The sequence below is a fragment of the Megalopta genalis genome, chromosome 1, assembly GCF_051020955.1.
Source record: "Megalopta genalis isolate 19385.01 chromosome 1, iyMegGena1_principal, whole genome shotgun sequence".
Classification (NCBI taxonomy): domain Eukaryota; kingdom Metazoa; phylum Arthropoda; class Insecta; order Hymenoptera; family Halictidae; genus Megalopta; species Megalopta genalis.
Genome location: NC_135013.1, coordinates 5,399,209 through 5,417,483, shown reverse-complemented (window position 1 = coordinate 5,417,483; position 18,275 = coordinate 5,399,209). Strand labels below are relative to the sequence as shown.

At 42.0% G+C, this 18,275-nt stretch overlaps 1 protein-coding gene across 2 annotated transcripts in view; it reads right to left on the bottom strand.

The window, feature by feature from the left end:
- Positions 1 to 18,275, bottom strand: part of Pdk1 (Phosphoinositide-dependent kinase 1) — a 1,509,859-nt gene that overhangs the window by 180,847 nt on the left and 1,310,737 nt on the right. For both annotated transcript variants that reach the window (XM_076519275.1, XM_076519277.1), the window contains one exon: positions 2,555 to 2,590. In XM_076519275.1, coding sequence (XP_076375390.1) covers positions 2,555 to 2,590 — 36 coding nt within the window. The remainder of the gene's footprint in view (positions 1 to 2,554; positions 2,591 to 18,275) is intronic.

Sequence of the window (18,275 nt, the reverse complement as noted above, 5' to 3'; positions counted from 1 at the left end):
TCTGTAAATCTAGTGTTAATATCAGTTTTTTGTTTTTTTGTTTTATTGCAAAAATGGGTTCTTGGCCGTATATACGAATAAATAAATAAATATTTGCGAGTCCGTTCGCTTTGATTTCCTGCTCTGTTCCATTGTAAACCAGAATAATCGTGCGTCGGTAGTGTTATAAATATAAACTAATTGTGATTTAATTAGATGTATATATTTCTCTCATACGTGAAACATGTGCCATACAAAAAAACATACAAAAAGCGGAAGAAAACATATAGCGACTAAAATTATATGTTTAAACCTAACTTTTTGTCATTTTATATCACTCGGACGTATATTTGGGTTTTTCTTGGAATAGAATATTGAAAATAAAATGCATTGTTTTAATAAACAAACTTTTTGAAAATATACACATTCTGTCTTCAATTCAATTCAATTCAATTCAATTGAACGTCCACTCTATTTTCATGTTGCGAACATTGTACCGAAATGATTTCGTTTCTCGATCGTTCTTCTCCTCGTATTTTTTTCGCGAACACCGAACTCCACCGAACTCATAATTAAAAAATGAAACGAAAATTCGACATATCTCAATTTGCCATATCTCAAAAAATGTGAGAGATAAAAGAGTGTCCTGTGACACGATTCAAGTATATATATACTAAGTACATCTCAATTTTTGTAAAAATTAATTATTTCCACGGAACAAAATAATTACAAACGATGATACAAATTTAGAACGACTTGAAGATGAGCTACAGTAATGTCTCCCTAACTGACGCTCAGCTTGTGCACAAAAATGGCCAATTTGGGAAGATGAGATACGATTGCTCGAGCCTTGCAGCTCGTTTCTATAGTTGTCGACAATTTCGTAACTGTAAAAATAAACCGCAAGCCTCGAATAATTGTCCAATAATTGAGCCGTTTATTTTGAAAGTGGCATAAGTCACTTTGTTTTTAAGTCGATATATTTAAGGGTTTGCGTTTTAACACGTTTAAAAATATGGATGCTAACTTTCGAGAAGATTTACTTGTATTTGTTATCTCAGGATACCGATATTTTTCTCAGTATAAATAATTTCGTATAAACATTAAAAGATCACCACTTTTCATTGCGGTAAAGTGACTTATGCCACTTTCAAAATAAACAGTTCAATTGTCGAAAATTGTCCATTTTCGTGGATAATCTGAGCGTCAATTAGAGAGACATTACTGTGCTTTGCAACAAAAAAGATCCTAATAAACAATAAGCCTAATCAGCCTACAAGCCTACCAGCGAATAAATCATGCATTATGGTAATATTTTCTAAAACCTTCTTTCCTCCGCTTTTCGCACGGAAACCGAACACTCGCGCCACGCAGCAAGTATTATATTAGCCTTCGTTTCGATAACGCGGCCGATTAGAAATCCGCCATCGTGTACCATTACACGGTCCACTTAAAACAATGATGACCTTTCGAAGCAACGAAGATAATCCGCGCGTCTCGCGCAAAAGAAGATGACTCACCACACGCTCGCCGGCGAATTTCCGGGATTCCCATCAGAAGTTGGGATCGAGAGGGAGCATCGACCATCAACAAGCTGTTTCTGCGAAGTTGGTAGGCGCGACCACCACGGGGGGATGATCCGTGAATCACGGCGATGCGAAACCGATGCGTCATCGGTTATAAGCCAACGAACGAACGAACGAACGAACGAACCGAACGAACAAACGAACGAAGAGGTCCGGGGATGACTCCTAAGAATGACTGCGCGTCGATCGAGGCGGATTTCCTCGGATCCAATCGGATCCAATCCTGCCAAACAAAGCGAACAAAGTCGGCCGGGGGGGGGTGACTTTTCGCGGTCACGGGTCGAGGTTCCTCCTCGCGTTTGCTCTGGACGGGGTAATTAGAAGGGTGGAGGGGGGCGGCTCCCCGGAAGATTTATAGAGATATTTGCACGCTCGAAAATCGTCCCGAGGGGGAGGGGAAAGGCTCGTGGAAGACCGCGGACCGGATTAAAGGACTCGACGCGCGGCAGATAAATGAGCCGAGCCCTTCCGAGCGCGGAGGTTGCGATCCGCGCCGGCCGACTGGCCAATGAAAGCGCGGGACTTGTCACGGTGTTCACGCGGACACGTCGGATTAACGCGAGTTATGCCGCGAAACTGTACTCTGCCGTGCCGACCGGCTTTTACCGGCGCGGAGCGAAGCGGCAGCGGCGCGATATGCCCGGTCTGACAAGAGAAAGAGGAAGAGAAATTTGCGAGACCGCGTTACTAGGCAGACCACTAACTTATTGTTAGCCGATCGGTGCCCTGTCGGGAACATGCTTAATTGCTTCGACAAATAGCACGTTAACGCGTTACACGCTCCGCTGGATGCCGCTTTTACACGCGCACGCCGGGACGCGTCTTTCGATCCCGCGAAATGGACGACGCTCGTGGAACGTAAATTTATTTGTACACGAGATACGCGTTCGCACTTTGACTTGGTCATTCTTGAAGGAACGACTTTTAATCCCCGAGGCTCTGACTCGTCGGGGTTTGGTGGGTTAAAAAATGGCGCATTTTTGGCTTACCTCTTTTCGTGCACCGTGGGATAAATTTTGATCCACCTGGAAGAGGTGAAGTAGTTATAGTTAGTGAATAGTCATAGTTATACAGTTTAATGGAAATTGTTTAAAACAATTATTTATCGATGCAAGCGGTTATTGCAAATTTTCTCGATATTTTTTTCCCGCTTCGCCATCGATATTTTATGCGATCGTTATCAATTCTTGTCTTACTGTTCGTTACTAGATTGCGAATTTTATGCATTCGTGGGAAAAATTGCTGGATGGAATATAAACTTGAGAAAATATTAAAAGATGTTGATACTGTTGATGTATTAATTTCAACTTAATACAATTATTTCAGGTAAAACAAAAATTGTACTTCGCTTCTGTGTCCTGCAAATGATGCAGATGCATTTTTTATTTTGCGTAAAGATCCGTGGTCTAGTTATTATTGTTACTGTCATCACTATCATTATTATTTCATTATTGTTATTATTATTATTATTATATACTGGTACTCGCGTATTCGCTGTCTGATCCTTCTGTAACAAAGGATCCACCCCGTTCGCATAAGAAATAAATAAAAATAAAATGTTTAAATTAATATTGGAATTATTAATAATCTAATAATATAGTAATATAAGAAAATAATAATTATATAATAGTATCAGAGAGGATATCTATATATATATATTTATATATATATATATATATATATATATATATATATATATATATAATATATTACGATTAATTATATGATTATATAAAACATTGTAATTAATATTACGATTAATTATATGATTATATAAAACATTGTAATTAATATTATAATTAATTACAATGTTATAATATAATAATATAGTAATATAAGAATATAATCGTATAATAATTATATAATAATATCAGGATATCTATATATTAACATATTTATATATAATATATTATGATTAATTATATGTGATTATATAAAACATTATAATTAATATTATAATTAATTACAATGTTATAATATAATAATATAGTAATATAAGTATATAATCGTATAATAATTATATAATAGTATCAGGATATCTATATATTAACACATTTATATATAATATATTATAATTAATTACAATGTTATAATATAATATAATAGTAATATATATGTTATAACATAATATAATAGTAATATATATGTTATAATATAATAATATAGTAATATAAGAATATAATCGTATAATAATTATATAATAGTATCAGGATATCTATATATTAACACATTTATATATAATATATTACAATTAATTATATGATTATATAAAACATTACAATTAATATTATAATTAACTACAATATTAATTGTAATGTTTTATTATATAATAATAATATATTATAATATTATATATTATATACTACGTATATATCCTGAAATATAGATACGAATATATACTAAATATCCCGAAGCCCGCGAACTATAGACGTATATCCAACGCGACGATCGCAGCCGAATCTGCTCGGGAAAGAAATTCCCAACCGCGAGCGGCCTCCGAAGAAAATACGGGTACTCGATTGATTTGCGATCGATTCCGAGGGAGGGGGGGGGGGAACTCGCGTGTTCGCGATCACAGTTAGGCCCCCCCCTCGCGAGAAGCGAAAGAACCGACCCCCCGGCGATTTGTCCCGCAATTCATCGACAATTAGAGGCTCGCGAGAGCTGCGTCCAGCCGCGACGAGGATCGATCGCTCGTATTCATTTACTTTCCCCGGCGAAATTATCCGGCGGCGTCCAATTATCCGGCGGTCCGTAGGAATCCGCGATCCGTATCGATCCGATAAGATCTCGCTCCCCGTGCCCCCCCAGTCCCGACACACCGGTGTATATCCGCGGAGCGAAGGTTCGGCCAGTAACGGTCGTCCGTTGTTTCCTCGCGCCTCGATACACATCCGATCCAGTTTCGTGGATCGTGCGAACCGGCTGCAATCGAGTTTCGCACAAATCGCGGGGCCCGGCTTCATGCTCGATCACGGGGCCAGCGATGCTTTAAAATCGCGTCTTTATTTCTTGCTCGTCGCGTCGCGCCGTGTCACCGCGACCTTCTTCCGACGGTCGCCTCGCGGAAATTCTCGATCTAGCGCCGCAAAAAACACTGTGGCGCAAAATAAAAAAACGAACGGTCCGTTTGATCGGCAACTCCATATTTCAGGAATCGTCTCGCCGGTGCCGCGGATAAATATTCTCGCGCGTCTCCGAGTCCCTTCAACCCTAGCTGTGCGGTGACTGGGTCAATCTTGACTCGTATTGATTTATTAATAAATAAATTATTATTAATAATAAAATAATAATAATATTATAATTACAACAATAATATAATAATAATAATAATAATAATAATAATATAATTATAAATAATAATTAATAAAAAATTTATTAATAAATAAATATCGTAAAATTTGCCGTAAGTAACGTATAAACTGAATAGATAACTCATAAATGTACCTTTACGCGATATGAATAATCGTGAATTAAGAAATTAATGACCCGCCATTTTGTCGGGTTCCGTAAATCTAGTGTTAAATCGTCCTTCAAATTACTAACTATTGATAAAAAATCTGCGAGGAATATCTCAAAAAATATGTTTAGAAAAATTTCTGAGTATAAAGGTCAGAATTGTTGAAAATGGATTGCGGATTTTATGCATTTTTAGCAGAAACGAATAAACGAAACGTAGAACAGTGAAGACGGAGGAAGAATTTAAATACAGGGTGTCCCAAAAATGTCTCGCAATCCGAAAGTAGGGGATTCCTGAGGTCATTCAAAGCAACTTTTTCCTTAGCGAAAATGCAATCCGCGGTTTCGTTCACGAGTTATCAACGAAAAACGCTTGACCAATGAGACGCGAGCTCGGCTGGCGCGAGGGCCAGTTCCGCTGGCGCAAGGCGGCCGAGCCAATGAGCGGAGCCGAGCTCCGACCGCTCGCTGACTCGGCCGCCGCGCGCCAGTTGATCTCGCTTCTCATTGGTCACTGCTTTTTCGTTAATAACTCGTGAACGAAGCCTCGGAGAACATTTTCGCAAAGGAAAAAGTTGCTTCAAATGACCTCGGGAACCTCCCATTTCCGGATTTCAAAACATTTTCGGGACACCCTGTATACTATAGCATTATTTTCGCCGTATTAACACCGTTAAAGGAAGAAACACATTTTTCTGTAATCCCTGTTTGATCTAGAAGACGACGAACATTTTTATTTTGCGCAAAGAACCGCGATCTAATTATAAACATCGTCGATAACGCCGCTGCTGAAAACATTATTATTCTATAATATTATTATTATTCTATATCTTATTCTTATTCTACAATATTATTATTTAATAACATTAATATTCCGCTGTCCGAGGGTTAAACAGCTGCAACAGAACCATCGAGCACCGCCGACGATTTATGCACAAAAATGACTGATTATGCACAAAAGATTGCATTTGCGCGATTTTTGTCGCATCGACAGCACTCCTTTACCTTCGCAATTACATCGCCGATTTTTCGACGGTTTCTTCACCGCGTTTCCTAAGAAACAAGCGGCTTTTTTGCAACGCAACACCGATATCCGCGCTATTCGCCAGATTTCTCTCGATTCGTCGTGCAAAATTCGCTTCGGACGGCCGTTCGACTTCTCGCCGTTGTTCGCTCTGATCGATCATTTCGATCTTAGCGCACAGCGGGCGAATTCGTGAACGTAGAAGGTGTCGTCGGTTCTGCAAGATTTCGAGCGTCGGATCGTCGTCGTGGGAACAAGTTTCGGTGAAAAGTCCCATCGACGGGTCGAAGAACTCGAATCGCCATGGTCGACGGCTTCCGTCGTTGGCTAATCGACGACGCCGTTCGACGAGGATGACGAATCTCCGGCGAACGGGGAATCCGGAAACAGAAGAGAAACGATTCCCCGGTGATTTCGGTTCTCCCGACCTTCGAACCGATCGCGCGCCTCGTCGTCAACCTAATCAAGGGAGCCATTTTTTGTTGATGTTGCGCCGACGCGCAACGAATCGACCGCGTCTAACTATTGTAAGCAAACTATTCGCGCGCTACTTCGGCGAACACTTTGTTCCCGGTGGCATTGGCATTATTTACCGATCCCGTACTTTGTATCGCGTTCTTATCTCTCGGCCGGTCTCTTAGATTCCGGCCGGCGATTATGCTCCCGCGGCCGCCGAGAAGTAAATCGTGCCGGCTGTGTGCTAATAGGGTTTCAATTTGCCAGTTTATGGGAACACAGAGAGCGTATCCTGGATACGGAGTTACAATGTGGCGAAGCCGGCCGGCCGGCCGGCCGTCATAGTAAATTCCGCCGGCAATTTTATGCTCGACTGGGTGCGTTCACCGAGAGGCCCGACCGAGAGCCGAGATTATTCATAATTAATAATCGAACCGAAATACGTGTCACGCTCGCTCGGCAAACGGGTCCCGCCTTCTAATCTCTCTATCGAGGGCAAACAGCTGGCAAAAATCGCTGCCATCTACGTTCACCAGAAAATGCAAAACGCGCGATCCCGCGGATACAACGTGCCCGCGCGGGGATACACCACCGTGCACCTGCAACGTTCGACGCGCCCGATAAACGGTTCTAACGAGCTTCGATGTCGGCAACATGGTCGGGTAACGTCGGAAGTTTTGCTTAATCCATTACCCGTCGTGATTCAAAAATACGAAAAATTAAACTGAGGTTTTAGTTTCAAGCTGAAGTTTGCAATGATTTGGAACAAAATAGCGGAAATTTTTTAACACTTAGCCAAACGATCTCCCCGTTTTAGATTCAGTCGGTCGATGATCGAATGGATGATTAATGAAAAATTAAAAATGATCGCTACTGAACTCATTATCCGCTGCGATTCAAAAATACAAAAGAAAAAATTAAATCGAGGTTATTAGTTTCGATCCGAAGTTTAGAATGATTTGGAACAAAATAGCAATTTTTAGCATTTTTAACACTTAGCCAAACGAATTGGGAGATCTCCCCGTTTAAAATTCAGTCGATCGATGATCGAACGGATGATTAATGAAAAATGAAAAATGATCGCTACTGAACTCATCCGTTGCGATTTAAAATGACAAAAAATTAAATTGAGGTCATTAGTTTCAAGCTGAAGTTTACAATGATTTGGAACAAAATAGCGAGAAATTTTTAACACTTGGCCAAACGAATGGGGAGATCTCCCCGTTTAAAATTCAGTCGATCGATGATCGAACGGATGATTAATGAAAAATGAAAAATGATCGCTACTGAACTCATTATCCGTTGCGATTCAAAAAGACAAAAAATTAAATTGAGGTCATTACTTTCAAGCTGAAGTTTACAATGATTTGGAACAAAATAGCGAGAAATTTTTAACACTTGGCCAAACGAATGGGGAGATCTCCCCGTTTAAAATTCAGTCGATCGATGATCGAATGAATGATTGATGAAAAATTAAAAATGATCGCTACTTAACCTATTAACCGCCGCGATTCAAAAATATAAAAAACAAATAATTAAATTGAGGTCGTTAGTATCGACCTGAAATTTATAATGATTTGGAACATAATAGCAATTTTTAGCATTTTTAATACTTAGTCAAACGAATGGGGAGATTTTCCCGTTTAAAACTCAGTCGATCGATGATCGAACGGATGATTAATGAAAAATTAAAAACGATTGCTTAACCCTTTGCACTCGAAGCCAAATTAACGCAACATTTAATACAGTTTTCCCAAGCCACTGTACTTTCCATTTTATTTAACCTAATGCATTTTATACGTATGAAATTGAATTTTGTGATTGACGCAACAGTTATCTTTTCAGCAGTTCTTCAAACATCAACAAATTTGATTGATAAAATTATTTTGAAACGTGACGTAACAATTCTTAATGGCGCCTTGGAGTCGCCATTCAAGTGGAAAGGGTTGATTTTATTAAGATTTGCAAGAGGTAGCGAACGCCGAAGAAGTAATTGATGCTATACAAGATTGTTTCGTAATTTTTGCTCAATTGAATGAAATATTTGAATTTTGTGAAAAGCTTTTAGGTTTCTAGCGCAGTCGTGGAAGTGTTAAATTTAATTAAATTGTTGGGACATTTTTTCAAACTTTTTTTCTTTTAAAAGTTGCAACTTCTAAGTGAGATACAGGCATTAAAATAGTGAGAACAAATCACGTGCTCCATGAAAGTATTCAAAACTCCAGCTATTTTATTTTAAATCACTGTAAACTTCCGATTGAAACTACTAACCTCAATTTAATTCATTTTTATCGTATTTTTGAATTGCGACGGGTAATGGATCAACGCCTATATTTTATTTAGAAGTGGCAATTTCCGAAAGAAAAAATTTCAAAAAAGTATCCCAAAAATGGAGCATTGATCATTATCATCGATGACGGGTTAAGGCGACGATCGACAGACCTCCACGGATCTCCCAAAGAAAAATTCGACGTTTCCGCGTCTTTCCGTCTCTCAGCTTCGGCAACGACCTGTTCGAAAACGCGCGAGAATGCTATAATCTATAATCGCCGATTCGCCGCGGCAAAAACTTGCGCCAAGCTGAAACCATAAATTCGACGGAACGGTTCGCGCGTTGCGGCGGTGCCGCGATCTCCGAAAAATCCGCGGGAAAACGGCGGGCAGGCAGACAGGCCGCCGCGGATCGGGCATGCAAGCGAGCCGGGGAGCGCGTAGAATTTACTGCGGTCAGCGAGCGGAAAGTAAAAATCCGAAATTTCTAATAATTATTGAGCCTGTAGATTCGAAGCGCCATTAACTCGGCACCCGAGGCCGCTATATATCACGGGACAAAAAGGGGGCATTCCCAGCGAAAAGGAATCACATCGATCGAGCTCTCCGCGCTCGTCAGAAGAGTCTCTCTCTCTCTCTCTCTCTCTCTCTCTCTCTCGGCTCGGTGTTCCGCAGAAACCGGCGTTATAAATTTTCGTTTTACGGTGTCCCGAGGCGGCGATAGGATCCGCGTCGCTTTCAACAAATGAATACGTCCACTTAGCATCGCGTCCAATTATCCCGACAAGATGCTTAGCGGGGCCCCGATAATAGACAGAACTTTACGAGGGGGAGCGCTTTTAATAGAAAACGATATCGGCCGCGCGCGCGCGTGTTCCGCATATCGGATCCCGTTTTTCTCCCGCGCCTTTCATCGGCCAATTTCCATCGGGCACCGCCGCGTCGCGCCGCGACGGCGGTCTTATCCGTCTCGGGCGAGCTGGAACTCCGTCGGGGAACTCGACGGACAGCACTCGAAGCCGGCGATTTCTCGGGGAACAATGTTTCTTCCCTTCCACGCGCGGCGGCTGAAAAATGTCCGCCGCGGCGAGAGGCGAGGACCGGAGCAGCCGCGAGGGAGCTTTCGTCGCGTGTGAGAGCATCGTGAAAGTGACCGTTCACTTCGGGGACGAAAAGATTCCGAGCGCGCGCAACACGACCGCCTGTTCCTCATCTTTCTTGGTGACCTCGGGCCGCGTCGCTACTTTCCACCGCAATCTTTTCCCGCCACGGCCGAGCTGCGCGGCCGATCGCCGATCGAGAAAGCCTCGCGAAAGTCACCCGGAGCGTCCTCCGACGACCTCGCGTCGCCCGTTGTTCGCTCCGCGGCGCGCCGCGAAGGATGCGTTCTTCGGGGCGAACCCTCTTTCCTCGTCGATTCGCCGGTGTCTATGGCGTTTTGGATGAGGCCGAAGGAACAAATCGCGCCGAAATCGGAGGACTTTTGGAAGGATTGTGAAGCGACGCGGCCTTTTTGAAGGTAAGATAGGTAAGGTAAGAATAAAGGTAAGATACAGTAATGTCTCTCTAATTGACGCTCAGATTGTCCACAAAATAATTGGACAATTTTGGAAGAGAAGATACGATTGTTCGAGGCTTGTTGCTTGTTTTTATGGTTATCGATTGTCAACAACTGTAAAAACGAGTCGTACGGTTCGAATAATCGTATCTCCTCTTCCGAAATTGTCCATTTTTGTGCGCAATCTTAGCGTCAGTAAGGGAGACATTACAGTACTCCTCTTACTACAGTAATGTCTCCCTTACTGACGCTAAGATTGCGCACAAAAATGGACAATTTCGGATGTGGAGACACTATTATTCGAGCCTTGTAGTTCGTTTTTATAGTTGTTGACAATTCGTAACTATGAAAACGAACCGCGAGGCTCGAATAATCGTATCTCCTCTTCCCAGATTGTCCATTTGTGTATTATATGGTAATAGTTCACACTATTACTTTTAGTTGCAAGAAATTAACTCTAAATAATAATAAAAAAGATAGTAAACTTTATTTAATTTATGAAGATTTTAAGGTTTTGTTTTCATTTCAATAATTAGTGGAGAATTTAGTATTTAAAAAAAATGTTTTAATTTGTCTAGGGTGAATTTATTATTTTTGTGCGCAATCTGAGAGCGTCAGTTAGGGAGACATTACCGTACAGTAATGTCTCTCTAATTGACGCTCAGAATATCGACAAAAATGGATATATATAACCTATATAATATAACCTCTATAAGATATTATATATAACCTATATAATATATATAACCTGAGCGTCAATTAAGGAGACATTACTGTAAAGGTAAAGAGTAGTAAAAGTAACATAGTCGTAGGATAAACGGAAAATGGAGGGATCGCGAGGATTGGAGGAACTTTTGATCTGCCATGGGTGATCTGTTTTTTTTTCTCTTTTAAATAACCACCTATAAAGGCGGTGGTATAAAATAGTAATATAACCCTTTGCACTCGAAGCCATTTTAACCCTTTGCAGTCGAAGCTATTTGAATTCGAAATCCAAAACATAATTTCTGATCTACAGTATTTCTATTTTATATAATTTATCGCGACTCATGCGTATGAAATTGGGCCTATTGGCAAGTACAATGCAATTTTAATAGTCTTTTTTAAAGTATAAACGAGTTTGATGCTCTTCGAATGATTTTGAAAAATAGCACATCAATTTTTAGTGGCGCCTCAGAGTCGCCATTTGAGTGCAAAGGGTTAACTGTAAATCTAAAATGATTCTTCTGACCTACGTTGCCTCTATTTTTATATGACAGAGCGCCTTTTATGCGTGTGAAATTGAGTCTTGTGATTTATACAACAGTTTATACTTTCAACAATTTTTCAAATCTAAATTTCCTTGATGTAAGAATTATTTTGGAATGTGATATAAACATTTTTTGGTGGTGTCCCGGGGTCACCACTCGAGCGCAAAGGGTTAAAGCCAAATATCAGATTAAATTTGAAGGAAAATGGATAATATTATTACTAATTGGCGCTCAGATCGCGCACAAAAATGGGAGGAGGAACAATTTGGGAAGAGGAGGTACGATTATTCGAGCTTTGCGACTTGTTTTTATGATTGTTGACAATCGGTAACTATAAAAACGAACCTCGAGGTAATAATCGTATCTCCTCTTCGCAAATTGTTCATTTTCGTGCGGAATCTGAGCGTCGATTAGGGAAAAATTACTATAGCTATTACTAAAATATTACGCGGTCGACGTTTTGGCCACCTCTGGTAGTATAAATATTCTTTAACCTTGATATTTTACGTTAAACTTGAAATGTTCCAACGAAATTGTGATTTATCGAACACCATGTGCTGTGGGACTTTCATTTTTTAGGACGTGTTACGCATCGTTTCTCGTAGATTTTGACGCCGATTTCAACTCCGATCGCATCCATTATGTGCAATAGTATGCATGAATATTTCGACATTCGCACATTATTGTAAAAGCGTGAGTTATATTATTAGTACAAGCTTCTGTTGCAGATTGAAGATTTCATCACAGACGCCCGTATAATGCCATAAACATAAAAAAATATTCTCATCACACGAGCCGCTCATTTGCCAAATCGATTAACTTCATAAAACAGAAAGTGAAGAAATGTGATGAAATAATTGCTTTTCAAAATCCTGTTTCAAATAAAAATTGAAATAAACACTGTATAACGTATAAATAGAGATGCAGCTTTCATCTAAAGGCATGCAGAAAGAATAAGATAGAATAGCCTTGGCATAATTGTTACAAGTTGAAATAAATTAATTCTTAATCAGCGACCAAAACAATTTTGTTGCTTAGCGATATTAATCTGCGCCACTCAGGAAGTTTATTATAAATAAAGAAAGTTATAACCGAAGCAAGTGCTCCGACACAATATTATTACTAAAATATTATTACTGTACATTATCATTATACAATAAAATATTTCAAAAAGTGTAGATAATCGATATGATCTGTGAACGACTCATACATAGATTTCTCGAAATGAAAAATCACGAACTAAAATCGGTGTAAAATTGATATCACGCTTACGTTTGCTCGCTACGAATATTTCTCGACCTCTTTTTACTACTTTTTCGACCTCTGCATCGGATCTCTCCAGCACACGCGCGCCAAACAAACAGAGAAGAACTGGTCTTAAAACGGCCGGCAAGGGTTAAAACAGCAAATCGTAGAACCGCGGCACGCTAATTGCGCAGCATCCACGGCAGACTAAACACATGTAGCTCGATCATAATAATCGGTATCCTCCGAAGAGCGGGGCTCTCGGGGCGAGCGCGGCCGATCGGCAGGTTGGCGCAGGTCGCGGCGATCTCCGATCGATCTTGAAATTTCACGGCAAAAAGCCCGGCATCCCACACAAGGCGGTTCTCCTGGGAACCTATCAATACCCTCGTTGAACTCTCAAAGGTATCCTCCTCCTCCTCCTCCTATCGTCCATTACCGGAACATCGGGCGAACGCGCGAAACCGTGTGCAACAGAGCGCGGGCCGCGCGGCAACTGCGAGGATGCAACGCGGTGCAACGCGTTACGATGCGCCGGAACGCGGCCCGCAACGAGGCTCTCGCCGGGAATCCGTCCCGAGGAATCTATCAGACGAGGGATCACGACGGAACATCCCTTGCAGCTGTTCGAGAGCGGCGCGCATCGAGGACGGAACGAATCGGGCGGGAACGGCGCGCGGCCCTCGTCCGCACCCACTCCGCTCCGGCTATCTTATCCGCGAGCGAGCCGGCTACACGAAAACGTAATCGTCGCGGCCGGAATAAAAGCAGGAAGTTCTCGGATGGCACGTAGGCCGTGAGGCCGTGTCAGCTCTCTGTCTTCGGGGCTTCCTTTCACCGACCTACGGGGATCCGCCGTAACGAGTTGCCGGCCCCGAGACCCTCCCCTAACGCCGCGGCCCGTCGAGACCGCTGACCCCGCGCGATTCGCGCGGATCCCGTTCGATAAGCCCCGGTCCTTTAACCCTTTCGCTACGGAGCGCTTGCGTCGAAATGTGATCGCTGTGAACGGAGCGTGTTATCGAGTAGTTGGCACTGAAGTACGGAACGTATTTCTGGTTCCAAGTTTTCCGTGGTCCAAATATATTCAGATTTTTGTGATCTCGAGCACGTTACTGTTTGTCTTGCATGGCGAACGCTTACAGTATCGGTATTTTCACTTGCAGTATTTTCACTGTCACTCGTGGAAAATATTCTCCTAAATTTTCTTTTCCCCGTGATTTGATAATGGGTCTGAAAACATTAAATACTTTGAAACTCAACGTGTTATCGCAAAGGCAGGAATTGAGTATTTACTCGTGAATTATTAAAATTAAGCCAACGAAATTATTTTAGAATTATAAATTCGTGTGAACCTTTTAATCGCTGCTATTATAAATTGCTGGTATATATTCGTCGCTGGCAATGTTCTAAAGAAAACTGAAACTGTGTATCGTTAGAATAAAACACGATATCGTCTTGTCAATAGTGTTATATTTCATGTTAGTAAATTGTTTAAGGCATGCAGCGTTGCCAGATACTCCATTAACGAAAGTATCTCATGTAAAGTATGAAATAAAGGTATATATATATGGTATGAACGTATATATACGCTCTTCGTGCCCGCGCGGCCACTTTTCCAGAGCGTATATATACGCTCTTCGTATATAAATGGTCATTCTTCGAGGGCGTATATATACGCCCATCGGAGCTAAAGGGTTAACCCGCCCCACCTGACCCCCATTCGGCACGCTTTTCCAGGCTTCTTCGGACCTCCTTCCGCGTTCCTCAAGGTTAGAATCTGTTCCATGGCGAACAGTGTTCTCTCGGTTTGCTCGAAACTATTCGTCGGATTCCGACGGTCAAGGTGATTCGCCGGCTGCTGACCTTTCGACCTGTTTAATCGCGATTTTTCTTGGCAGAACACTCGAGAGAACAATATTGACCTTCTGAAGGTGTTTTCGATGGTCGTGAGAGATGGGTGCAGGGTTGTTTCGACGCTTAACGCTTTGGTTGCCGCGCTAACAATCTCGAGTATTTTGTGAAATTATGGTAATTTGTTTAATCGAACTTTTTTGGGATTGCAAAATTAAGTTGTTTGACGAGAATTATTTTTGATAAATTAGGAAGATATAATAATTATAATGTTATATGTAATATATAATTATTTAGAAATATAGAATAAAATAATAATAAACTATATAATATATAATTATATATAATATTATATGTAGTATATATATAATATATATAGAGATTGTAGATTATAACAGATTATATATGATATATAATTATTTATAAATATATAATAAAATAATAATAGATATACTATTATATATAAATAATACTAAATATACTATATAATATATAATTATACATAATATTATATGTAATATATATAGATTATAGATTATATAACAGATTACATATAATATATCGAAAATCTATATATAGATTTTCGATTATAACAGATTATATATTATAATAGATTATTATAATAGAATTAATATACACACCGTAAATATATTTTTGGCAGCAGTGAAAAGGTTATTTTTTAGTTAGATAAATTTATATCGCAAAAGAATCGTATATGAATTCTATATGTTTCTTGCAAATAAATTTATAAATACATTACGAACTTAAACAAATTTATTACCTCCATAATAATTTATTACTTCATTCACCCGCTACCGCAAACGGGTCAAATTGACCCTGCATTCGGCGTACGAGGATTAAAGCATCGCTGATTTTCGGCCGAGAAATGGTCGATCTTCGAACAGCTGTAACTCCCTCAAAAATTATCATAAAACTATGACACCTTTTTTAAATTAAAGCTCGAAATCTCCTCTTTACATCATACTCTAATTTTTAATACCACGCATCCCGGTAACAGTAGCATTCTAAATCTGAGAGCGTTCTCGATACCAAACAAGTGCAAAGTTCAACGGCCTCTCTAGACTTGTAAAAATTTTTTTGAAGCATGCCCTTAAGAACGTCGCAAAGTATAGACTTTCCTCTTTGATTTGAAGGCCGAATGAATCAGCCACGATTTTTTCCCGCGAAGTTACAGAACGGCGTCGCGCATCGCTCGCGATCCAATTTATCTCTCGTCCCACAAAAAGCCCTAATTCGCGCACTATCTCTCCCGAAACACTTTCCGAATGCAACGAAATCAGCGTCACTACACACGCGCAGAACGCAGACATCGACGCCAGTCCGCGAACGCATTCGCTGTAGAGCGGGCGCAGGTCGTTCCGTCATCAGGACCGCATAAAGATACTTCAGACAGGAAGCCGACGGCATTCTTGCCGAGTTGAAGGACGTTGTTCCTCCCTTCTCCGTTCCATCCGATTAAAGACGGCTGAATGGATATACGCGGAATAGTCCGACAGAGGCGAGTGCATCATTGCGGCAATTGCAGCCGGTGTTCGAGCGAGCGAGCAAGCGAGCAATGCCGAATCTAAGGAACAAAGAAGGTCCCCCGAATTCTTCTCCGGCCGGAGGGCTGAATGGCGGCTTCCGTCGCTCTAATTCGCGACTTCCTCTCTCGCGCAGTGACATTCCTCTGTCTGGCGACGCTTCGAGATTCCTTCCCGATCCCGGCGACCGGGGATAAGCGAGTCTAGCATGCAAAGTCAGCGCGAAGAGCGGCGCGGAAGAACAAAAGCGGCGGAGAACGCGGACTATCGCGGGGCGAAAGGATGCTCGACGGCCGACTTTCGAAACGCCGATTGGGTCTTGACGAACCGGGAGTGCTAAATGCACCGTCGACGTCGCGTATCACCGATCCCGGCTTTCCGTTTATCGGCGACGTCGATCGCTGATTCCAGGTATCGTTGGCTGGCTGTGCCGCCGATAAAGGAGCAGGGAGAAAGGGACGAAAAGAGGAACGAAGAGTGAAAAAGAGAGAGAGAGAGAGAGAAAGGGAAAGAAAAAGAGAGAGAGCGAGAGAGAGAAAGGGAAAGAGAGAGGAGCGAGTCGGACGCGTTCGCGCGTACGAGCAACCGGATAGAGGGACAGGCGGGCAGTGCGTAGGATCTCGAATCGTGATCGTATCTACTCGGTATTTAGATCAACCAGCCTCCAGACTCAGTCTGCCGCGCGACCGGAGTCAAAGACCTCCTCTTCCTCTTCCTCCATCGGAATCCGATCAGAAAATCAGCGGAGGCGTTCGCGCGCTCATTCAGCCGCCCCTCTCCCCATTTTCTCGCTCCTGCCTCCCCCCGTTCGTTATTGTAGCCCGTTAACTAGTCCTTTATTGCTCAACGAATTCTGCGAATGCCGATGACGGTTGCGCCAATGCGCAGAGGCGACACAGTTCGCGGATCTTTGCGCGACGGACGAGCCGCGTTCCAGAATTCGGGAACGCCGATCTCTGAGGGAAATCGCGCCCGACGCGCGAGTCGCGATCGACAGGACGGATTTTCATGCGAAATAAACGTTCTTTTTGTTATCGTTATTATAAACGTTCTTTTCTGCAGGCTGCCGCATTAGTCGCGGCAGTTTTAGAAATTGTACGGTGAGTCGATTCTCTCTTCGATCGCCTCGACAGATTAATGGATTGAGACATTGACATTTTTCGGTTCGTTTATTTGCGCGAACGCGTAAAATCCGCGGTCCACTGATAAGCAACGAGTTTGACGGCATGTTTACCCGATCGACGATTTAACATGGAAATGTCGCTCGTGTTGCCTTCGAAACGCGTTGGGAACGCGCGTGCTACGCGCGCATGCCAGATTTCCGGAGATCTGCTCGCGGAATCGCGAGCAGCTGATTGGCCGAGCGGCGACCAGACGCGCCGGGATACTGCGAGAACATCTGTTTCTATCGCTCGCGAAACGATGGAATCTGTGGCACGTGCAATTACGATCTTGAGAACGCGACGGCGTTGCCGCGCGAACGAAGAAAACTGAACAGAAATGAAGAAAACTGAATAGAAATGAAGAAAACTGAACGGAAATGTACAAAAATGAACAGAAACGAACAAAAATGAAACCGGTGGGTCGAGTAACGGGATCAGAATTTTAGCATCGGTTTGGAGAACTAGCTAAAATGCGCTACGCCGATGTTGGTGTACAGGGTGTCCCAAGATTATGATACTTCCGGGAAGCGAGGGTTTTCTCAAGTTATTTAAAGTAATTGTTTCCTCAGCGCGAATACGATCCGCGGCTTCGTTTACGAGTTATTGACGAAAAACACTGACCAATGAGAAGCGAGCTCGTCGGGCGGCGCGAGGCGGCCAAGCCAACGAGCGCACGGTGTCCAGTCCCGCTCATCGGCTCGGTCGCCTCGCGCCAGCCGAGCTCGCCTCTCATTGGTCACTGTTTTTCGTTAATAACTCGTTAACGGTGCCTCGGAAAAAATTTTTGTAAAGGAAAAAGTTGCTTCAAATGACCCGAGGAACCCGCCACTTTCGGATTGCGAGACATTTTTGGGACACTCTGTATATATAAGCCTCGAATAATTGT